General features: G+C 44.7%; 2 protein-coding genes across 2 annotated transcripts in view; one reads left to right on the top strand and one right to left on the bottom strand.

Annotated features, from left to right (window-relative positions):
* The window catches only part of LOC147610703 (autophagy-related protein 9-like), a 32,540-nt gene extending 11,715 nt beyond the window's left edge, over positions 1-20,825 (bottom strand). Inside the window, exons 1-3 of the mRNA XM_086785164.1 lie at positions 20,580-20,825; positions 19,145-19,798; positions 18,717-19,037 (exon numbers count right to left, since the gene is read on the bottom strand). Coding sequence (XP_086641290.1) covers positions 18,717-19,037; positions 19,145-19,734 — 911 coding nt within the window. The 5' untranslated portion in view covers positions 19,735-19,798; positions 20,580-20,825. The remainder of the gene's footprint in view (positions 1-18,716; positions 19,038-19,144; positions 19,799-20,579) is intronic.
* On the top strand, positions 8,869-9,805 carry LOC147610704 (uncharacterized). Its single transcript, XM_086785070.1, has one exon. The coding sequence runs from the start codon at positions 9,269-9,271 to the stop codon at positions 9,803-9,805; it is 537 nt and encodes a 178-aa protein (XP_086641196.1). The 5' UTR covers positions 8,869-9,268.
* Positions 20,826-25,140: the final 4,315 nt, after the last annotated feature.

Genomic DNA, 25,140 nt, shown 5'->3' with positions numbered 1-25,140 from the left:
ATTATATCTATAAAGGAGAGTACCCATCAACTGAAAGAAGTCTCCCCCGAAGGAGACTTTGCTCTTCCGACTACCACAGACACCATAGCCTACTCAGAGCTCAGAACCACCTTCTCATGGAACGTCTCCAACTTTTGGAGGCAAGAGCAGCACGTCCTCCTCCGCCTCCAACAACCCCCGACTACATCTCCCTCTTCTTTCAGATGAAACAACAAAGAAGAGAAGACGAGGCTAGACGAAGAGAAGAAAAAGCAGATAGACGGTGTCAGAATATGCAGCAGAGATGATGACCAAATCTGGGAACACAAGAGCAAAAACGCAAGCAGAAAAACAGCACAAGAGAGAGAGAGATGTAGGCGTGTAACTCTGCTCTATATACACAAGAAGATCCCGAGGAATGATACAAATGAGGTGTGGGGGCTGAGGACCTATATATACCTCCCTAGAGGGCAGTCGGCCAGCATAAAGAAAAGCCCACGACTGATAAAAACGTCCACGACTGCAGAAATGCAGTCGGCCAGCAACCTGGTGCCCAAAACTGATCAAAACCAGTCGGCCAGCAGCAAGAGTGCCCACGACTGATAAACACCCAGTCGGCCAGCACTGTACTGCTCTTGGCACCCTCTGGCAGCCCTTCCAAGCCTCAGAAAAAATGGAAAAAATAGGGGAAAAATACGGAGAGTGGGGAAAAATGGTAAAACACCTCATAAGGGCGGGCACACCCACAACAAAGGCCCTGGTGTATAAATCTAGACAGGAGATGACTTCTAACAACGGGACTATGAGGAAGCCCAATGCAGGATCGAAGAAGACCGGCATCAAGCTGAACTCGCCGCTCGGGAGCACCAACGAGAGCTCAATCAAGAACGTATGTCACTCGAGCACCAAAGGGCAAGGAGGCCATGCATCTTATGTTAGAAATAATGTCCTGACATTATTATGGGCAGTGGCCAATGTATTAGGACCGGCCGGGCACTTTTTACTCACTTTAAGTGAGGTTTTTTCCCCGCGCCCAATAAGGCGCCCAACTTACCGTTATGTGAAACGGGCACCAGTTAGGGTTATTATATGCCCTAAGTTTTGTAACAATCTTATCTTCATAATTTGAGCTCCATCGTTTTGCTCCAGGCCTCCACACGTTTTTCTTCTGTTTCTTCGCGTGCTCCACACCGTCTCTCACTCACAATTGGTATCAGAGCTGGTTGTTGTTCCTGCTCCCGCCTTCCCTACTGCTGGTGAAGCACTTTCGTCGCGAAGAACACTCTCTACTGTGCTGGTCGCCTGCTTCTGGTGCTGAAAAACAGGTCGCCCTCCTTCTACAGACCTGGGCGACTGCTTTCTGTGTGTCTCGGGCACTGTTCTGGTGCAAAAAGCAGAGCTGGTCGCTTTTCTACAGGCCGTACAGCATCTGTGCAGCACGTGTGGCTGCTGGTTGCTGTTTTTCTGTTCATACAAGTCTGTACGACCAGTTTTGCAGCCGTACAGCTGTCGTACAGCCCTATCTGCTGTTTTCTGTCCGTACAGTTCCGTACAGCACCTGCTGGTTGCTGTTTGCTGTCTGTACAGCCTTCCGTACAGCGTTGTACCGTCTTCTGCATCAGTTCGTACCTCAGTAATCTGCAGCAGCAACTCGGGTGAGTCTACCTGCTGAATTTTGGAGCTTAACTGTGAATTTTGTCAGCAAATCAAGTCCGAAATTTGGGGCTTTTGCTGTTTTTGTGTTGCTGCACAATCTGTGACAGCTCCCACAGGTTTTTTGTGGGAATCAGAGAAATTTGAGCCACCAGAAATTTGGGGCTTTTGTTGCTGTGCTGTCTATCTGTGTGAAACAGACAGTCTCCAGCAATATTTGTGGACTCTTGTGCAGTCAGTCTCTTTTGCAGGTTACAGTTTGCTCTCATGGCACAGAACACTGCTGATGTGTTTGGGATTGTAGCCCAGGAAGATAAGTTGGATGGAACCAACTATTCCCTGTGGAGCTTTATGATCAGGAATCTGCTAGTTGCAAAGAATTTGTGGAATTATGTAAGTGGAGCTGAGGCAAGGCCTATGCATGTGGCCCCAGCTACCCCTCCACAACATGGCAGGCAGCAAGTTGTACTACCAGCTCCTCAGGCACCTACACAGGAACAAACTTGGTGGGATTCCAGGGATGCTCAGGCACTCTCTTTGATTGCACTTTCAGTTAAGAGGTCCATTATTCCGCATATCCGTTCATGCAGGACATCTCAGGCTGCATGGGATACTTTGGAGCACATGTATCAGGCTCGCAATGAGGCTAGAGTTGCCTTTTTGAAGCGGGAACTATCACACTTGTGCATGGATGAGGGTGATTCTATGCAGGATCATCTTACGAAGATTCAGGATTTGAGAGAACAGCTCTTGAATATTGATGAAATCATTTCTGATGCTGAGATGGTCACCACTACACTTAACTCTTTACCGAGCTCTTATTTGGGTTTTCATACATCTCTTCACTTGTCCATGAGGGGTAATCCTGTCCCTCTATCCTTTCAGGAATTGGTTGGACTTTTGTTGCAGGAAGAGCAAACTCGGAAAAATGTCATGCAAAGGGGTGGTGAGCAAGCATTCTTTGCCAAGAACAAGGGCAAAGGAAAATCTGGTGCATATAAGCCTAAGTCAGAATCAGGACAGCCATCTAGTAAAGAGAAGGATGATGCACAGAAACCTAAAAAGAAGGGTAAGTGCCATTACTGCAAGAAGCCAGGTCACTATATTCATGAATGTTATAAGAGGATAGCCAAGGAAAAGAAGAAAGAGTCTGGTAATTCAGTTGAAGACTCTTCAGATGTGGATAACAAGAAAGATGATGCCACAGCCAACCTTGTGGAAGAGGATTGGTGCTTCTTTACTTGCAGCTATGATCCCTCAAATGAGGTTCATTCACTCAGTGTGAGTGAAAGTGGTGATGTATGGTTCTTTGACAGTGGTGCCTCAAGGCACATCACGTCCAGAAAGGATTTGTTTGGCAAGATGGTACCTTCTTCTTGTGGCAGAAAGGTTACGTGTGCAAATAATGCTTCTTATCCAGTTCAGGGCACAGGGGATGTTATGCTTACAGCCATTAATGGCTCAGAGTTTCTCCTTCAGGATGTATTGTATGTGCCTGGGATAAAGAAGAATCTTCTCACAGTGTCTTCTTTTGCAAAGAGAGGGCTGGTTGTTTCCTTTGAGGATACTAAATGTATGGTCCGTGACAGGGAAAGTGACTTTGCTTTGGTTGCTACAGGGACCTTATGTCGCGGTTTGTACCGTCTTGATCCTTATGAGAGGCACAGTGCATGTGTTGTTTCTACCTCTACATCTGCTATGCAGGATGCAGAGTTGTGGCATGCCAGGTTTGAGCATGTAAATTATGGCAGTCTCATGGCACTTCAGAAGCTGAAAATGGTAGATGCCCTACCTAATTTAGAGACTCCTCCCAGACATGTGTGTGAGGGATGTATTTTGGGAAAGATGCATCGTCAGGCTTTCAAAAAGGATGGAGTTGTTAGAGCTGTCCGCAAATTGCAGCTCATTCACAGTGATGTATGTGGTCCAATGAGGACACAATCCTTGGGAGGTCATTGGTATTTTGTTACTTTTATTGATGACTTTTCCAGATATGCCTGGGTGTATGCTTTGAAGAACAAATCTGATGTCTTTATGCATTTCCGAAATTAAGTCAACATGGTTGAAAATGCAACAGGACAAAAAGTGCACTCTCAGAACTGACAGAGGGGGGGAATACTTATCTAAAGTATTTGATGCTTTTTGTTTAGAGAAGGGCATAGTACACCAGTGTACTACACCATATACACCTCAGCAGAATGGTGTGGCCGAACGAAAGAATAGGTCACTCATGGAGATGGCCAGGTGTATGCTGAAAGCAAAGGGATTGCCACATAAGTTTTGGGTGGAAGCTCTTATGTGTGCCACTCATGTGTTGAACAGGTGCCCTACAAAGGCACTCAGATCTGTTACACCCTATGAAGCTTGGTTTGATCGGAAACCTAGTGTTGATTATTTTCGTGTGTTTGGTTGCTTGGCTTATGCACATGTACCACCACAGGAGCTTCGTGGGAAGCTTGATGATAAAGCCATAAAGTGCATATTTGTTGGCTACAGCAGTCAAAGTAAAGGGTACCGTCTCTATAATCCTGTCACACGGAGGATTTTTGTGAGCAGAGATGTTGTTTTTGCAGAGAATTCAGCACAACCCATTGCTGAATTTAAATTTCAGCAACCTCAGGAGTCTTTTGATGTATTTGAAGGGTTGTTACCCATTGGCATGGGAACCACAGCTGATATACCGGAGAATTTGCAGCCACCACCTCGTGTGTTTGATGCTTTAAATCAGCCCCAGGCTGAGCCTGACATACAGCAAGCAGAAGAGGATATTGTTGTACAAGAGAGGACAGCTTTGCAAGAAGCTAGAACCATTCCTCGTTGGGCTATACAGACTCTTCAAGAGAGTAGACTTGCTGCTCCATTACCAGGTAGGACACGTAGGAGTACACGTGAGGCTGAAAGCTCTCACTTTTCAGAGTCAGCTTGGGTGAGTTCTCTTATGGATGAAGAGGAACCTGAGAGTTTTGAAGATGCAAGTGAAAATCAGCATTGGATGCAGGCCATGCAAGCTGAATTGGATTCTATTGATAAGAATCATACATGGGATTTGGTGGATTTGCCTCCTGGCAAGAAGGCAATTGGTACAAAGTGGGTTTATAAGGTTAAACGCAAACCAGATGGTACCATTGAGACAGGTACAAAGCAAGGCTGGTTGCTAAGGGCTATGCTCAGAAAAAGGGCATAGATTATGAAGAAACTTTTGCCCCCACTTCTCGGATGACCACCATCCGTGTTGTTGTTGCTATGGCTGCACATTATGGCTGGTTTGTACATCAGTTGGACATAAAAACAGCCTTTTTGAATGGTGATCTTGAGGAAGAGGTTTATGTGATACAACCTCTTGGTTTTGCTATGTCTGGTCAAGAGCACAAGGTGTGCAAGTTGAGGAAAGCTTTGTATGGCTTAAAACAAGCACCGCGTGCCTGGTATGCAAAAGATTGATGCATTTTTGACTAGCCAGGGGTTCACCAACAGTCCAACTGAAAGCACCCTCTACATCAAGAGAGATGGGGGGGATATTTTGATAATGATATGTTGCTCACAGGTACTGATGCGGATAAAATTTCAGATTTTAAGTCCGAACTCAAATCTGCATTTGAGATGTCAGATATGGGTATGTTGCACTATTACTTGGGCATACAGTTCATACAAAGTGAGAAGGGTATCTTTATGTTACAGTCGAAGTATGTACAGAGACTGTTGGAAAGATTCAAATTTCAAGATTGTAAGCCTATTTCCACTCCTATGGAACCAGGGCTGAAACTTACAGTACATGATGGCAGTGAATCTTTTGATGCTATTCTCTATTGTCAGGCTGTTGGGTGCCTGATTTACTTGTGCAACACCAAACCGGATATTCAGTATGCAGTATCCCAGGTGAGCAGATATATGCACAGCCCACGGATGCTTCATTGGCAAGCTGTAAAGCGTGTGTTTCGTTACTTGCAAGGCACCAAGTCTTATGGCTTGATGTTTCCCAGGGGGGGTGACTTGCATTTACATGCATACAGTGATTCAGATTGGGCTGGTGACTTCGACACAAGGCAGTCTACCAGTGGTAATTGTTTCTTTTTGGGACACTCATGCATTTCATGGTTGAGCAAGAAACAATCTACAGTAGCTACCTCGTCTTGTGAGGCTGAGTACAGGGCAGCTTTCACAACGACAGTGGAATGTGTTTGGCTACGCAGACTCTTGGCAGATCTTCATCCTTTATTGGAGGAGCCTACTCCGATTCTCACTGATAGTCAGAGTGCTATTGCAGTAGCACGGAATCCTGTGTTTCATGCACGAACGAAACACATAGAGATACATTATCATTATGTCAGAGAGAGACTTCATGCAGGGGAGATCAGCATGATCTATTGTCCAACACATGACAATGTCGCAGACATTTTCACCAAAGCTTTACCTCGAGAAAAGTTTGAAGCTTTCCGCAAAGCTTTAGGCTTACTTCCTTTTGGTGATTGACATCATGCCTTGTACCCACATTGGCACTGCAGGGGGGTGTTAGAAATAATGTCCTGACATTATTATGGGCAGTGGCCAATGTATTAGGACCGGCCGGGCACTTTTTACTCACTTTAAGTGAAGTTTTTTCCCCGCGCCTAATAAGGCGCCCAACTTACCGTTATGTGAAACGGGCACCAGTTAGGGTTATTATATGCCCTAAGTTTTGTAACAATCTTATCTTCATAATTTGAGCTCCATCGTTTTGCTCCAGGCCTCCACACGTTTTTCTTCTGTTTCTTCGCGTGCTCCACACCGTCTCTCACTCACATCTTAGATACCAAGACCTCTCTTCAGTTTCCCTAGCGTCGGGTGCCACCAGCCAGCAGCCCGCGACATCGACTACCGTCATTCGAAGTCAACCGAATTTTAGTGAGTATGATGTTAAGTGTGATCATTTAGCAGTTAATCAATTTATTCATCAATTTACTGCTCATTTTCCATTAGCTAGGATTACAGATCCTCAAGACAAAGTCCGTAGAGTGACTCCCCACCTTACAAGTGAGGCAGTCACTTGGTGGCAGCATTGGTCTAGTCTTCATACAGACCAGACCACAGGTGTCACATCTTTTAGCTGGGATACATTTGTTCATGACCTAAAGCCCAGATTTCTTCCGCCCCAGTATATGACCAGCCTAGCAGATGAGTTTTATGAACTCCAACAGAACAGGTCACATGTGCTTCAGTTTTCCGAAAAGGTTATATCTTTAGCACAACAGTTAGGGTTATCTGAGCAGGCCAAGATGGATCAATTCATTTGTGGATTAGATCCCAACATCCGGTTCACAGTTCGCAACTTTGAACCGAGTACATATGACCGCTCAAAATGAAGAAATGAGGATGAACGGAGGCAAGCCCAAACAAATGCAGTCTAGTACCAAACCCCAACCGGGGAAGGGTAATTCGTCTTCTAAAGACACTAAGACGGACAACAATCTTACCTTCTATGCTACAGCCACTTGGTGAAGGTAAAACTCAGTATTCATACTCATTTTCAGCATTCATACATAGCCTAGAACAGTCCCAATCAGCCCCTTCTCTCAACCTCAGATTTGCAACCTTCCTACATCCATTGGGAAGAGTGCATAGGCTCGAGATTGGTCATCATTGGTGCTTCTACAGCCGTGTACACTTCAGCCCGACTCTTGGTCCTCCGAGATCTTGCATTTAGCTTATCGTCAGTCCACAATCAGTCTCTTCAAAGTAATAAAGCAAATACTATTCCAGTAAGGCATGGGGATAGTGTGGAACCACCCCCATGAGGGCCAGGAAGGCCCTAGCTGAACCCACCAGCCATGGAGGGGCTGTAGGACAGCCCTAGGGGCAAGCTAAAGGCAGATTTCAAGAGATACAGCCTTTGTGTGGCTGTAGGGCAGGTATGGGGCAGCCCATACAGGCTGCCCATCCCTCAAGAGGTTTGCAAAAGCACTGTCCAGCCATCCACAAGCAGGCGCATGATGCCCAGCCAATTAGGAAAAAAACGCAGCATTTTATGTGATTTATTTCAGCATTAAATGCTGAAAGTACTCAGTCGTGGGACATTTATTGCTGGCAGCCTGAATTAATGCTAGCCGACTGCTGTTGATAGAGTAGTATAAATAGGAGAGCCCACAATCCCATTAGATCATCTCATTTCTCACCAAGAGCTCAAGCATAAAGAGGCTAGACAAGCCAAGAAAGTGCTAAGCAAAGGGGTGAAGGACTGCAGGTCAAGGGCAGGGAATTCCCAGCCAAGAAAGGTCAAGATTTTTTGTATTTTCTTTCAAATTTACATCATTCTAATAAAGCAAATACACCATCTGTGGTGGAGGCCCTACAGAGGGTATTTGGGACCCAACACGGTGTCCTCTCTCTCTCTCTCTCTCTCTCTCTCTCAGAGCCACGTCCCCCCACTCCGATTACTGATCCTCAACACTGGCAGAGTTATGCAGAAGGGCTTTATGATGTTCCACACCAACCACTCATCCCTCGCCCCACCGAGACTCCACCGACCTCATCGGTTTTCTTTACTACCGATATGGTATCTCGAGCTATACATAGATTCCAACATGGGAGAGCTAAGGATCACACCGGCTTACAAGGTGAGCATTTCATTTATGCAGCCGACACACTCTCTCCTTTTATTGCTTACCTCTTTAACAGGGCTCTCGTAGAAGGTTTCCCGGCTAAGTGGATGATGCACACTATTGTACCAATCCACAAAGCTGGGGACATGTTGGACCCCGGTAATTATAGGACTATCATGATTGGTCATACCTTGGCCAAACTCTATGGGGCTATCCTGGAGGCAGAATTGAGCACACACGCTGAGAGGGAGGGGCTTCGTGCCCCTGGTCAGGCAGGTTTTCGGCGAGCCTTCTCTACTATAGATCACATTTTCACCCTAAGATGCCTGATTGACCAAACTCGGGCACAAAGACAGAGACTCTATTGCTGTTTTGTGGACTTACGCAAAGCCTTCGACACAGTCCCGAGAGAGCGCCTCTTCCACCGCTTACAGACACTGGGCATACCCCCCGACATGATGTAGGGGATTTACAGATTATATGAGCAAGTGTTTGGACGAGTTAGATGCCCAGGGGGACTATCAGATATGATTGCCAGCACCATTGGTGTGAAGCAGGGCTGCCCTCTCTCCCCGACACTCTTTGGCTTATACATCGACGAGGTAGCAGACTACATCATACACTGAGGAGGCTCTAGGATTGACATCTCAGGTACGACTGTACACATTCTATTATATGCTGATGATATCATTCTTGTGTCGGATACTCGGACAGGGCTACAAAGGCATCTACAGGCCCTGGATACTTTCTGTGCGGAGCGAGGACTCACAGTGAACCTTGGGAAAACCAAGGTTATGGTCTTTCATACATCAGCAGCAGTCAGATGCTAGACTATCCTTACACTAGCCCGAGGACAGGTAGAGGTGGTGGGCTCATATGTATACCTTGGGGTCACATTTACCAGCTCATCAGGGAGATTCTCTACGGCACATGCAGCCAAAGACAGAGTGACACGAGGGTACGCAGCACTAGCAATTTTGGAACGCCAGTGTCACCAGGCACACTTCCAGGAGCCCTGTACTAAGGGGTGGCTATTTGATACACTAGTTACTCCAGCATTGATGTATGCAGCAGCAGTATGGGCACCAGGTTTGGCTACATCCTCATGGACACAGATAGAGCGCCCTCAGATTTTGCTACTCTCACGGATGATCCGCAGCAAACCTTCAATACCACATGATATCCTTCGAGCGGAGTTTGCTGTACCACCTATGTTAGTAGAGGCCATGTTCCAGACTATATCTTTTATACACAGGATGCGGGAGCTCCCACTAAATCGGGTATCTCGGGCTGCTTTTGAGGCATCCAGACAGCTTGCTGAGGAGGGACATACCTGGTCATGGTACTCCCAGGTGGTACAATGGATATCATCACACAAGATTGATATTGACAGATTACCACCCTTACAGTATGACCTAGCTGCACCACACAGATGCCTCTCTCAGACAGAGAGGAACAGAGTCATGAGACATGACATTTGGCAGGGCCACATACAGGAGACTTGGCTATCTCCCAGTCAGCCACTCCGGACGAAGATGCTCTACTACAGAGACCACTTCTTGAGCACCTCCACAGACGGCTTCATCCATCGACCATGATACTTGGAGGTCCACTTATCACATGGAGCCAGAGTAGCCATTGGGCGACTAAGGGTCTCATCACACCAACTAGAGATCGAGACTGGGAGAGCAGCACGCATCCCTCGAGTAGAGCGCATTTGCAAATTATGCCAGACGTCCATTGGTGACATGATAGGCTTGCAGTTATCCATCACAAAGACCTCAAGCAACTCATGAACATACTACTGCTGAGAGACAAAGAACCCCCTCTGGGTCTGCTAGATCTCCAATCCCAAGAAGAAGTGGGGTAAGCCTAAGTCAGTCATCTCAAACTCCTTTGACAAGGCAGCCTTTGTCTCTGCAATGTGCTCCACATGACCGCCAGAACTGATCTCTGAAATCCAGTCCATAGAAAGAAAGAATCAATCTTCTGATTCCAAGCCCTAGGAACCTGCTTAAGACCATACAAGGCCTTCCGCAACCTGTAAACCATCCCCTTTGATCCTAGAACCTCAAAGCGTGGAGGCTGCTCCTGCAAGTCACTATTAAGGAACGCGGATTTCACATCCATCTGATATACGGGCCACCGCTAAGAAGAGGCAAGGACAAGAACGGTCTGAATCAGGGTCATCCTCGCTATCGGTGCAAAGGTATCCTCATAGTTGATGCCAGGCCGCTGAGCATAACCCTTAGCCACAAGTCTAGCGTTGTGTTTGTTCACAGTCCCATCTGACGTATACTTGGTCTTAAAGACCCACTTGACACCAATGACTGACTGTTTTGACAGCCTCGGAACCAACTCCCAAGTTTTATTCTTCTCTATGGCATCCAGTTCCACTTGTATGGCTTTCCTCCAAGTATCCTGTGAAAGGGCTTCCTATACAGAAGTGGACTCTTTGTCTCGCATGATACGAGACATCAAAGCATAGTTTACCTGGAAATGGGAGACATCTGGTTTCCTACCAAAATAAGCCTCAAAGGGAGTCATCTTTGGTACTGAAGTCGTCGCAGATCGGTTGCGGATATGGACAACCGTAGCCACAACCTCTCCCCAAAGCGAACAAGGAAGATCACGATGCTCCAACATCGTCCTCGCCATCTCCACCACAATCCGGTTCTTACGCTCAACTACTCCATTCTCTGAAGGTGAACCTGTATTGGCCAACTCCTACTTGATGCCATGTTCCGCACAAATGCATTGGAAGAAAACTCTCCTCCTTTGCCAACCCAAAGAGTCTTTATCTACAAGCCAGACTCTTTCTCCACCATCACATGCCACTCCTTGAACCGAGCAAAAGCTTGGTCCTTCTGGGAAAGAAAATAAACCCATGTGAATATGCTACAATCATCACGCAGCAGCATAAAATACAAAGAGCCTCCCAAGGATGGGGTCTGCATAGGTCCACACAAGTCAGTGTGTACCAACTCCAAAGGTTTCGAAGCTCGCCTAGAAGCCTGCTTCAGAAAAGATTCTTTGTGCTGCAAGCCAACCACCATCTGTGTTGGGGTAAAGGCATAATGCCCACCCTTATAGTGTGTACAAGCCCATAAGTTATAGTACATAGTACACTTAGTACTTTTAATGTACTAAGTGCACTATGTGTACTAGTGCAATATACATGTGTGATAGGGGAGTCACACACTCATATTATGAGTTAACTTATCCCCACAACTCTCTCTCTCTCTCTCCCTTGTTCTCTCTGTGTATGTCTCCCACATGAACTCTAACCTAATTCTCCCATTCAACTGGTATCAGAGCAGGCTGTGTTTTAGGGTTTCAAGATTCCTCTAATTTGAGAGTGCATTCCCATGTTGCTACAAGAGCGTATTGGAGGCAGTTTTCTTCCAGTCTCCACCACCATGCCAGGAAACACAGAGGCCACTGTGTTCATTGAGAGCAGCAGGTAGGAGACTGAAGCGCTGAATCCAAGAAGCGTGTAGCGCTATCAGGTGCAGAGGCCGTGGTGGCATATCTGGAACGAGTAAGAAGCTCGGGCCGATACGCGATAGGAGCGCCATAGCTAACAGCCAATCGTAGGCTTGCAAAAGGCGCCTGGCCACAAGGCGTAAGTAGGCGAAGGCGACACGCCTACGTGGGCTATAGGTAGCCAACAGCCAATCAGAGACACGCAGGCGAAGTCGGAGGCGAGCTCGTAAGCGGGGTAGTGGTCCGCGTGAGTAGGCGACGTGGAGAAAGACAACATACGCATTCTCTGCAGGCCTGCGCTTCGACGGCTCTCATGTGTTCACGTATGCGTATGATCCCGCCAGCCCAGGCTACCCATTGATGCAGCGGCTGCGCCAGGTATTGGTGGAGCATGGCATTAGGAATCCTGCCAACGAACAGATGAGGCCACGTCAGTCATGAGCAGAATCCCCATCTTCGAGGATGAGCTGGTGGTAGATGCAGCCATCCGTACAACTTCAGCACTGCAGGCACATCAGCAAGAAGTGCCCCCCCCACCTGCACAGAACAGCAGCAGCATCATCACCCCCTTTTCCTGCAACAACAAAATTCAGCCTGCAAATTGAAGAAAAATCAGAAATTACAAGGTATTTTCCTCAATTTTTTTTTGGGATTTGCAATTGAGCAAGTACAATCAACAATTGAGCAGGTACAGGTGTCGAATTGCTCAATTTTGAGCAAAATTGGCAAAATTGGGTGACATGCTCAAAATTGGCAAAATTGGGTGACATGTCACAATCAGGATCAATTTGCAGGAAATTGGTCACAATCAGGATCAATTTGCAGGAAATTGGTCACAATCAGGATCAATTTGCAGGAAATTGGATGTCGAAATTTGGGGCTTTTGATGTAATTGTGCAATTAAGCACTCATACATGCTGTATGATGTGAGAAATCGCACATTTGGGCAAAATTGCAGCAAATTGCAGTGCAAATCAAGGGGCTTTTGTGCCGATTGGTTTGATTTGCATGCAGGCACTCGCGGTTGATGCTGTGGATAATGTGTTGATGCCTTACAAGCACTCAATGTGCCTGTAAATCAAGGGGCTTTCATTATTTGGATGTATATGTGGCCAGGGGGAAGCATCGTGAAGACTTTGGATGCCTTCATGTACGTCAATGTACCATGTATGATCAGAAATTGATCTTAAATCAAGGGGCTTTTCAAGCTGAGGCACTACTGACCCGTTCTATTTGAGTCCATAGAACTCATCTGCTAGGCTGGTCATATACTAGGACGGGAGGAATCTAGTCTTAAGGTCATGAACAAATGTATCCCAGCTAAAAGCTGTGACACCAGTGGTCTGGTCTATATGAAGACTCGACCAATGCTGCCACCAAGTGACTGCCTCGCCCATAAGGTGAGGAGCCGCTACGTGGACTCTATCCTGAGGATCTGTGATCCTAGCTAATGGAAAATGAGCAGTAAATTGATGAATAAACTAATTAACTGCTAAATGATCAGACTTAACATCATACTTCCTAAAATTCGGTTGACTTCGAATGACGGTAGAAGATGTCGCGGACTGCTGGCTGGTGGCACCTGAGGCTAGGGAAACTGAAGAGAGGTGCTGGTATCTAAGATACATGGCCTCCTTTTCCCTTTGGTGCTCGAGTAACATACGTTCTCGATCGAGCTCTCGTTGGTGCTCCCGAGCGGCGAGTTCAGCCTGACACTGATCTTCTTCGATCCTGTGTTGGACTTCCTCATAGTCCCATCTATCTACTTTTTCTTGCTGCTTTCTTACTTCAGCTTCTGCTTTTTCTTCTCTCCCTCTAGCCTCGTCTTCTCTTCTTTGTTGTTACAGGTTGCTGGAGGCGGAGGAGGATGCGCTGATGTTGCCTCCAAGAGTTGGAGGTGCTCCATGAGAAGCTGGTTCTGAGCTCTGAGTCGAGCTATGGTGTCTGCTATATGTCTGCTGTAGTCGGAAGAGCAAGGTCTCCTTCGGGGGAGACATCTTCCGGCTGATGAGTACTCTCCTCTGTAGACATGATGCTGAAGTCGGTGGTCATGCCGGAACGCAATCTGACCATCCAAGGATGCCCTCACGCTAGGATACGGTGTGTGTGGACAAGCTGAATCTGATACCAATGTAACATGCAGCGAAAGTATTTGTAATTTGAGGATCCTGTCACACAAATGCTCACACCGTCTTCTGTATCCTGAGTTTCGCGAGTTTCGCAATCCACTTTAAGACTTCAAACTTTAAGAGATTTGAGAGAGAGAGAGAGAGAGAGAGAGAGAGAGAGAGAGAGAGAGAGAGAGAGAGAGAGATGAAAACTGTACACTGTATGGGGTCCCGAATTACCCACTGAAGGGCCCCCTATCCCGCTACCGGAATAGTATTTGCTTTATTACTTTAAAGAGGCTGCCGGTGGACTGACGATAAGCCAAACACAAGATCTCGGAAGACCAAGAGTCGGGCTGAACTGTACACGGCTGTAGAAGCACCAATGATGACCAATCTCGAGCCTATGCACTCTTCCCAATGGATGTAGGAAGGCTGCAAATCTGAGGCTGAGAGAAGGGGCTGATTGGGACTGTTCTAGGCTATGTATGAATGCTGAAAATGATTATGAATGCTGAGTTCTACCTTCACCAAGTGGTTGTAGCAAAACAATGCACATGAGGGTGCTGAAAACACAAAGGGGACTGAATGCTGAATGCTGTAGATGTTGTGTTTTCCTGCATAGAGGCTGAATTGCTCAAGCGTTGATGCTCCTACATGCATGAATGCATCACTTCAAGTGGGTTAAGGAACTTGGACTGACTGACTGTCTAAGGTTGAGAATGATCTACGTAACTCCTGCCTGACTTATCCTGGACTGAGAATTACAATGGGGTCACGGGCCACGGTGTACGACAATTATCATCCTAAAAGGGTACTAATAATCTACAATGTTGCACTAATGATGATGAGCCATCTTGTCACCATGCACTACAGTGCAGAGTGCGTGTGACAAGGATTCAGTGAGAGCTTCTTCGTGAGCTACCAATGGGCAGCAATGCCTTTCATGAACATGCTTGCATGTCGGATCATGGATTTTTGAGTGAAATTCTCATCACTAAAAGCAATATCAAACTGGGCAATAAAAACAAGTAACTTTGATGCATCATATTCCCCGTGATATGCGTCAAACTTCACAGATTTGTTTCCGGCTTTAAATTCATGAGACTTTGATGCATTAGCCTTCATCTCAACATGTTTTCCCACATGTTTGTCCATTGGGACAGCCCCTATTACTGGCGTCATTTTAGGAACAAAAAGTGATGCATTAGGCATGGATACATTACCATGAAAGCATGAGGCATGGCTGGTCCCTCAACACACATTGGTGCATTTTCACCCATAGCTTCTCCCTCACGAGCACACTGAAACTTAAAAGGCATGAGTGCCATAAGAGATACGCGGAATACCTGCACCAACAGAAAATTACTGCCCATGTTGCATGTGTTGTGCATGCACATTTTCAGCCGGCAATGGCATTTCACATACATTTTGACCACTGCCATAAACATTGTATCCTTGACAAGCTACATAGGGTACTCCTACATTGCATGAAGTTGCCGATAGTTCCTCTCCAATAACATGTGAATTCATCCTCTTAGACATAAGTTCTTGTTGGGACACCTATGGGGATACCAAGGCATTTGGGATGGTTGCTTTTTCTGCATAGGCATCCTCAGTACGAGCCAAGTATGCACATGTTGCATCCCTCGGTTGCATGTGCAACTCTTGTGCCACACAGCAACCCTGCCCTCCTTCAGCTCGCCACCCTTCGCTTATAAAGGGGCGATGCGCTTTCTCCAAAACGCCAAAAGCGATTAGCAAAAACGAATGCCTTTTAACATAATAATAATTTTAAACCTTCAAAGGTTATTAAACCTTATAAACTTATAACTTCCTTTTGTCCCCTTTCACACTTGGACTAGCCACACATATGGGTTTTCCTTTTCATATCCAACTGATGCTTGTTCACACTGTCTGTGCCCGTGCCCGTGTCCACCTGCTTGTTGTCCCAGAGGGAAAAACACAGGGTCGTAACATCTTGTGTAAGCATCTCCAACATTCATTGTATGGCTGTCCATAGTGTTCTAAGTGTAGAGATAGCTAGTGTTTGCGTGATTGTCTTTCACAGTAGAAGTGAAAGAGAACCGTATGCTCTGATACCAATGTGACTTGGTTGAACACAATGCTAATCAATACACTTAAATACACCAAGATTTAGTAGACAACATGCTCAATACAAGAAGTAATTTGCTGAATTGACAAGGGACGCACAGTGAGCCAGAACAGCCGGCCCCTCCCTCAAATAAAGCATATTGATCTTAGGAGAATCAAGTACATGTCATGGGCATTTCTTACCAGATTTCCACACGCGACACCAATTCATATGAAAACAGTATTACAAACAATGTAGTTGTCAATGTAGACTTGCAACTCACACTACCCTCTCAAGTGCCCATGTTCCCTACCATATGCTCTCTATTGTTCCACCAACACATGGTAGCAACAATCTACAAGAGAGCACATAGGACAAGAGAACACTACACATGGTATGTGAACATGGAGTCCGGTTCCTCCCTCCTACTACTTGCTTCCGTATTTAAGCATCAAAGCTTACCAAATTGCAAGTAGAGAGGTCTCCCTTAGCTATGTCATGTGTAAAGGTAGCTTGATGGTGATGGAGCATGTCTTGGATCTAGAGCTTATGAGATGATCGTGGCCACTCTAAGAGAGGACAAGTGGCTTGTGGTGCAAGCTAGAGCGAACACATGTCTAGTTGCTCTCTTTGTACAAAGGGGATAAGGTCTAGGCGGTGGACATTGGGTTTTGTCCACATCGGGACATCGCCCAATACTTAATGAAGTATGTACACACTCACTTATAAATTACTGCTAATTCCTGAAGCTAGGTTTATGACCAATACTTACCACCTGTCACATGCCACATAACCATGTCAACAGAAAGTTATATGCACGGTTCACGGGCAGACGTTCCCTTACCCGGAACTACACATTGGTCAGGCAAGCATGAAAACAGCATGCAATTTCAATTGCAAGCAAGCACATAAAGATACTATGCAATGCAGCATTGGTATGGACAATCACCGTTCCTGAAACTATACCACAATAGACGTGCTCTAGGCAATACACGAGGTACCAAACCCAATGGAACACCAATACTCCAAGCATTTATGGGCATGTACACACAGACACAAGTCCCAACGGAACGCCAAGTCCACAATATCACGTGAGTGGCATCAATCCCCGACATATGCAACTGCCATGGACGTTAGTCCAATGTACATACATAATCAGAAAACACAGGTGGACCAATTGGGTGGCCAAATGGTGACATTATCTGTAGCATTGAATGTCCAATAGGATGCAACCAGATTGCCATTCCTCACAGTAGCACAGGCAAGTTCTGGATCAAAATGAGCACTTTCCCAATCAGCCAACTTCACCTCGGGAACAGCCAAAACAACAAGTATCCTTTTGCCATGCATCTGTAGCATTAAATGCACAATAGGATGCAACCGGATTGTCACCAGCCTGGACATTTCCCAGTATGAAAGGAGGTTGGTGGACTCCAAGACATCTAAATATTTAGAAATTACAAGCTTTGGGAATGCGAAATTATCCTAGAATACAAAGGGTCAAACTCCTAGAATCTAGGAGTTACTATTTCTAGACAACCCCAAATGGAAATCCGTTCGTGTCATCACGTCCGTAAGTGAGGCAAACGGAGGGACTTGTGGAAGCACCTTTGACAGAATATCTACGAGTTGAGATATTTTTAGAGATGAAGTTTATGGAGGGAAGTTGGAACCATCTCTTAAATTGGGACATGTGGCAAGACAATGGATCAAAGTGAGACAAGTGGCCTCCCACTTGTCTCCCACTTGTCACCTCAGCCCTCCATTTGTCATTATAGCCTTCACTTTCAAATTATTTTATTCATGGGAGCCCCAAATCTATAAATTGGAGCCCTCTCTCTCCATTTAGGTAGGCTCTCTTGTTGAGACTAGCCTCTCTCTCCATTTAGGTAGGCTCTCTTATTCATGGGAGCCCTCTCTCTCCATTTAGGTAGGCTCTCTTGTTGAGACTAGCCTCTACTATGATGGTTGCTCGTATTCTTGTCTACAACACTTTATGGAGAGTTCCTACACTCCACTTCCCTCAACAGAGGTTTCTCTATTTTTATGACCTCTTGATGGCTGTACCGAGCTGTACCGGCTGATTTATGTACTATACTGGTTGCATTAAGTGATGTACCGGCTGATTTGAGAGCTATATCTGTTGTACCAGCCCATGTACTTGCTACACCGACTGAATGGAGGGCTATACCGGCTGAATGGAGAGTTGTATCTGTTGTACCAACCCATGTACCAGATTCTGTACCAGTTGTACCAACCCATGTACCTATTGTACCAGATTATATACCTGCTGTACCACCCATGTACCTGCTATACCAGATTTTGTACCTACTGTACCAGATTATGTACCTGATGTACTAGCTATCTTGGTGCTGTCCAACCTGTTTTGGCTGCCTGTGGTGCTACCCGACGTGTTGTAGCTGCACGTGGTGCTGGCCGACTTGTTCATGGAAACCGAGATGGATCGGATGCAAAGGGGGCCAGCAATAGATTCAGCCCCAAAATCAACCACAATTTACTGAACAACTATCTGATGTTCCTCATCTTTTCTATGAAGAAATCTCCAAGTTGTGCAGGCCCCTGCTGTTGCTGCCTATCCCCTGTGCTTGTTAAAACCTCTTATCTGTGCAGGAGACAGAGGACAGAGCTCTAGCCTAGAAGTCCCTAAGTCAGCATCTGGAACTTTGAGACTACTATAACATTTCTTAGACTCTTTCCAAGCACATAATACATAAGCAAAAAACCCTCAAAAGTTCAAATCCAAGTACATCAACGAGATGGACAGAATTTAGCAAGTCACTACAGTGGAGGAGGCAATACCTGTCAAACATGTGCTGCAGTATGCACCAATTCAGACTCCACTCCAAAGTTTTGGTTAACAAAAGCCGTCTTTCAGTGCCATCTCTATCATGGCATGCAACAGGGCCTGATCCAGGTACCCATGCAGGAAGCGGGACAGCGAGTACACCTTTGTTTAACATTCCAATCAGGTAATTTTCCTTGCGCATGATGCGCATCACCACATCATGAGCCGATAGCTCACGCACAACACAAAGGCGCTGATGCTGTTGAAACTTGACTATCTTGTCCAGAAGCGCTGGCCAAGATGATGTCTGCAATTCCCTGTCGCTGACACACAAACTGCAGCATCCCAACAAGTCTCAGTATTCTTCCAAATACGTTTCTGTTATTACCTGTGCAAACATTTGAATGGAAAAGAAGATATAGTGTAGAGAACTCGAACTCACCGATGACTGTAGAAATATCGGACCTCCAGTATCTCCCTCAGTTGTGTGAAGAAGCGAAGAAAGCAGAAAACCCAATACAAGGAAAAGAGTGTCAAATAGGTCACCACAATACCCTTTAAGAATGTGACTGGAGAAAGAGGGTGCTCCTTCACAGCCTCCCTTACAAGATCACACGGTTCGATGGCATGAACCCCACATGTGTGAAGCACCTGCCAATCGACTATGAGCAAGAAGAAGCCAGAGAAGCAAATGGTGAATCCAAGGCTAAGAAGCTCAACCACCCATTGAGTGGCAATACACCAGAGACCCTTCCCACAATAGTACTTATATAACCTCTCAAAGAATGCATCCAAGTCAGTGATGGCTTCAGACTTTGTGCTCTCTCCTTGGAGAAGATTTCTGGGGCTCAAGTCTTCATCACCACCTGATAGCCTTTGGTATTCAGATAGCTCGACCTCAATGCCTGCTCGACGGAGCCCTGTAGAAGCTTGATTTCGCAGCATAATCCAAGGCCATTTACCACTCCCACCTTCTTCATTTCGTGTCCAACCCCACTCACTGAACATCTTCTTCAACCGAACCCACCACATAAATCCATCATTGCTCCCTACTTGGTAGGCAAAGGAACTAAAAATTCAGTCATAGGGAAGCTGCCTGTTCAAATGCCGGTGACATACAAGGATGAGCATGTAATCAATGGTGACGAAACAGAGACTAAGATGGAATAACATACAAGATCAGATGAAAGTTCAAAGCTCAGACAAGGTGCTCATCCAAATTTTTGCGTTCACCAAGAAAAACCAGTCAATATAGAAGAGCGAGAACTGTCTATCACATTAGAAAAAGGGTGCTTTCCAAAAAGACTGACACCAGCAGCAGAAATACCAAATACCTTTGCATACCATCTGCTCATTTCTTCAAAGCCAGACCTTGCATAGAGAGCAAGGCCCAGAAAATGCACAAACACAAAGCCAACTATATCATACTCATCCACGACCTAAAGGCCTGCTGCCCATCGCTGGACTGTGTTTACAGATTGGAGAATTTCAGGCTGACACCTGACATTACTATGTATTGCTACGAAACTGTTTGTTCGTACTAAAATCATGTGGTGGTGGAGATCCCACAAGCGCACAATCAGGAGACTCCTTTTACATATTTTTTGGCAGGAGACGAGTTCCAAAACCACAACCCTCCTGTTCAGAACACTCAATTGGAAGTGGCCTCACAAGAGGCGAGTGTACACAACACAACCAACCTCAAACACAGCACGGCTCTTGCCCTGTTCAGGATTGAAAGGGCAAGATGAACGCATGGCAACATGTCCGCATTAGTGTAGAGACCGACGAAAAGCAGAAAATCTGTAAAAGGGCATGAGAAATTGAAAACCCTGAAAAAAGGCAAATTTTTCAATGATCAGAGACAAGAGATGTACACGATCAAGGGTTGGGGCGCTCTGTTGCTGCCAATCCAGGGAAATCGACGCCGCCAAACTGTTGATGTGCGTGTGGATTGTTGGGGAAGCTTGCTTGGTCAGCACAGCACCCAAAAAAGCAGAAAACCCTGCTTTTTGCTTTTCTCCCGAATCGCTTCCCTTCGTCTTCTCCTGCGAAGCCCCGGTACAAGAGTGTTGTATTTAATTTGCCGCTGCTGTTTTTCGCGTGCAATTTTTGGCGAAAAAGGACTTCATGTGGCCGTCCCCTCAGTTTATACCTCGTGTCATTCTACCGGCTCTTGCCCGCTGCCTTTACCTGCTGCCCCCGGTTAACGTAATGTGTAACCCCTCCTCTCTTTTTTAGAGATCGTATTGAATTAAGGAGCCATAGCTATGTCACAAGCAAGGATATGAACTTAGGACCTCTTCCATCCCTTAGCCAACCCACCACCATGCCCATTCACCTTCTTTTTGTGAAGAAAAAAAAAACGTTGCTTGGTTATTTTGGTATGGGGTTCAACTCTCAAGGTCGGTGCCCACTCAAGCAGGCTGCAAGGCCGAAGTTATGTTATGTTGTTCCCCCTCACTATTTTAAATATATTGTATGATTGCTTAATTACTCAAACTTTGTTTCAATATTCCTTTTTCTACACCCCCCCTCCTCTTTTTGGCATGCTCTCTCTCTCTCTCTCTCTCTCTCTCTCTCTCTCTCTCTCTCTCTCTCTCTCACACACACACAAATGTGGTGCTCCAAACGTATCATGCCTTCTACTTTTTTCTTGTGTATGAAATGGTGGTGTGCACATTTGAGTATAATTTTCACACACCCATCTTTGCTCAAATTGTGTCATGTAAGCTTCACCTATGGTTTTATCTAGAATGAAGTAATTTCAAAGTTAACATGCTAATTAGAAAAAGCAAGAAAGCCATGTTTTTGAAAATCATCTCCATGGACATGGTACAAGACTTTTTACCACACATATGGTTCATGGTAAAGTTCCCCTCAGGCTCTCCAAGTTTGTTCCCATTATTTAATGTGCTTGTAGAATTTAAAAACCTTAGAATACCATTTTTTAATATTTAAAGCTAACCTTGCAATTAACAAAAGATGTGTAACTCTACGCACAAATATTGTGAAAGCAAAAAAAATGACGTAAATCTTTAGTGGGAAACTTAAAAGGCTTTTGAAAAAAACTGTGGAAAGGGGAGGAGAAATTATATCAACCAAGAAGCCTACCATTATATCAAATTGTGGAAAGGGGAGGAGCAATTATATCAACCAAGAAGCTTACCATTCGGTTAGTCATGAAGTTTGCCAAAAAAGAAGTCCATGTTAAGATATTGAGTTCAACTAGTGCGGATATGGATGACACACGAAGATGACAACTCTACACTTATGCCACCAACATGGCTGGTGAGATAACGGGTGACATGCTGCCAATGGTTTATGGGTTGTATGATAGCCACTTTGGTTCCACCACCTTGCCCATGACTCTTGATTGTAGCATATTCAACAAGCCATTGTTGGATTTCTTAGTTAGATTTTGGGGCAACGTGGAGGGGAGTGTTGTGTCTAGGAGGGCAAAGTGTAAACTCTCCCCCTTCCCTTTCCACACAAAAAACACACACACACACACACACACACACACAGAGGGGGTAAAGAGAGTCATCTACTAAGAGGGAAGGGATGTTTGAGTGAAGTCCTGATGGAGATGTCGCCAGTTTGCAAAGAGTTTAGACTTAGATTATTCTAACCTCATGAGTGTTATATTATGTACTCATCATCAAGAGCACTTTAAGGAAAATATCTTATGCTCACCGAGCTCTAAGGTGAATATCTTTGTTTTTAATAGAGAAGTTTGCACAATAAATGTTAGCCATTTGTGAAGAGTGGTTGCATGTTTTGATTAGATGGTTTATGACTTCGATTATATCTAATTTTCTATGAAGTGATCCCTCAATAATTTTGTAGACACAAAGCATTTTACTAACTTGGAAGGGGTGGTCAATACTACTAAAAAGTAACAAGATTCTCTCTCCTCTCTCTCTCTCTCTCTCTCTCTCTCTCTCTCTCTCTCTCTCTCTCTCTCTCTCTCTCTCACACACACACACACACACACATTTTTAAATATAATCCACAAGTATCATTTTGCTTCTGTATGACATGGCCATATACCGATGTAAAAATGTAAGCATGTGCACACACATACATTTTGAAATATACTCCACAACTATCATTTTCCTTGTGTATGACATGGCCATATGCCCATGTAAATATGTATGTCTTGTAGCCTAATTTGGGACTATCATATAATTAATTTTTCACATCCAACTTTGTTTAGCTTTGTCTTTTTATAAGCTTAACCATTTCTATTGATATATTTGGGATATAACAGTTTGAGGTAGCTTGTCGTGTTGCATTAGGTTTCTAATTATTAATCAGAAAAGCAATGTGCATGTTAATCATGGTTCTTCTTGGTGCAATCACTTATTTTGAATATCATTTCCATTCCTTATATTACAAGGCTTTTTTATCAAACACATGTTTTTTTAAATACTCCAACGTGTCTTTTTCTTTTTCCTTGTGTATGAGATAGCCATATGGCCACGTAAGTATATATGTCTTATAGCCTACTTTGGGACTATCATGTAATCAATTTTCACATCCAAATTTGTTCAAGTTTGTCTTGTTAATAAGGTTGACCATTAATTGGTACACCAATTGTTTGGAAAATAAGATAGCTTGTCATTGTGTTTTAGGATCCTTATTATTGATTAAAAAAAGTTATAAACTTAATCTCTCTCTCTCTCTCTCTCTCTCTCTCTCTCTCTCTCTCTCTCTCTCACCTGGCCACAGTGTTGCAATAGGCAAAAGGTCTAAAATTTTCAAGCCCTTGTCATATATTAATCAAGGTATTGCACATTTAAAAAAAGAAGACAAGGGAAACGTCTTGCATCCTTACGTTTAATGAAGGTGTTGCTACCCTTTTCAACAAAGTTATAAATGGGAGGAGGCTTGATGATACACCTTGTATGGGAGGAGGCTCAACGATACACCTTGTATGGAAGCTTTATAAGCTTGAGAGATGCCATAGCTTTCATCGCACCCAAGTGTTGAATACACTACAGAATTGGTGGATGGTGGTGCACTAGACATGCATAGAGATGTATCATGGATCATGGTAGGTGATTAAGTCATTGACAACTTCGGCTAAAGTTCAAAGACTAGCAGATGTGGGGCTCTTGAGAGGCATGCTTGGGTTCAATCAACCCTACACAACCACACTAATGGCTACAAAGTGGTGGGCTAGAGCCTCTTTCTCTCTCTCTTAAGGCACCCCACCCCTCACCTTTTTAAGGCCTTTAAATATAAAAGGCCATAAGTCTCTCTCTCTCTCTCTCTCTCTCTCTCTCTCTCTCTCTCTCTCAGGTTTATCAAATTTTGGCAATTTCAGCATGGGGTTTGTCACTACGGTAGTCTTGAGTTTATCAAATGCACATTTACACATCGATGTCCAATTGAAGAGTATCCTTCTTTAGAAAAGCCGTCAAAGGAAAACTAATTTTGTCATATCTTGGAATGGATATGTGATACCACCCTATCAATGCAAGAAATACTTAAACTTTCTTTATGTTTTTTTTTTGTTTTGGCCAATCTATAATGACTTGTGCTTTGGCAGGGTCTGCTAAGATACTATCCTTGGACATAATATCCCCAAGTATTCTATATAATCAGTGAAGAAAATGTATCTACTTTTTTTAGCAAAGAGTTTGTGCTTCCTTAAGATGTCTAGAACTTTTTCGACATGCTTTTCACGATCAGCTACATTCTTGGAGTAGACCAAGATCTCATCAAAGAATACAAGAACAAAATGATTCAGATGTTCGCTAAAGATCTCTTGCATTAGTTGGTTGAAAGTTTCAAGAGAATTGGTCAATCTAAAAGGCCTAACTCTGAACTCATAGTGCCCATATCTGGGTTGTCTTGATCTATCTTGTTCCTTGATCTCGATCTGATAACCACTGGATATGGAACAAGAAGCTCTCACTATGCCGAGATCATGCAATGAAAAACATTCAAAGGATTCCAATGAGAACAAGAGTTACACAAGCATCACCTCCTATACAGAATTTTGTGCCAAGGAAAACCTTTACGCATCCTCATGAACAAAGCTCTTCCACACATAAGATTAAGAGGGACACCAGGAGTGTCGCCATAACTGAAGAGACCTTTTTCCCTACAAGTGAGGAGATGGAGATAGAGATAAAATTCATGGAGGATTGCAAATCTATAACCGATAAAAACAAGACCTAGATTCTAGAAGGGCCCTAGCATAATAGAGACATTGGGAAAGAGTGCCAACCCTAGAAATAGACTCATAAGAAAAGGGTAAATTAGAGGTTGTGGCATAAGCCCAAGCCTTAACACAAGAACTGGCAAAGGGGATGCAACCCCTAGAGCCAATCTAGGAGGAGCCAAAGGGTGAGTGGGAAAAATCCAAAGAATACATAAAGGAGAATATTAATAAAATGATAACAAATCTTGATTTCCTCATGTAGA

Source organism: Cibotium barometz, chromosome 48 (assembly GCF_041138505.1).
Source record: "Cibotium barometz isolate CiBa-2024 chromosome 48, ASM4113850v1, whole genome shotgun sequence".
Lineage (NCBI taxonomy): Eukaryota > Viridiplantae > Streptophyta > Polypodiopsida > Cyatheales > Cibotiaceae > Cibotium > Cibotium barometz.
Note: the sequence above shows the minus strand (reverse complement) of the source record. Positions and strands in the feature narration are given on the sequence as shown.

Coding starts and splice junctions, on each gene's coding strand:
- LOC147610704 (XM_086785070.1), top strand. CDS start 9,269: ATGTATGCAGCAGCAGTATGGGCACCAGGTTTGGCTACATCCTCATGG.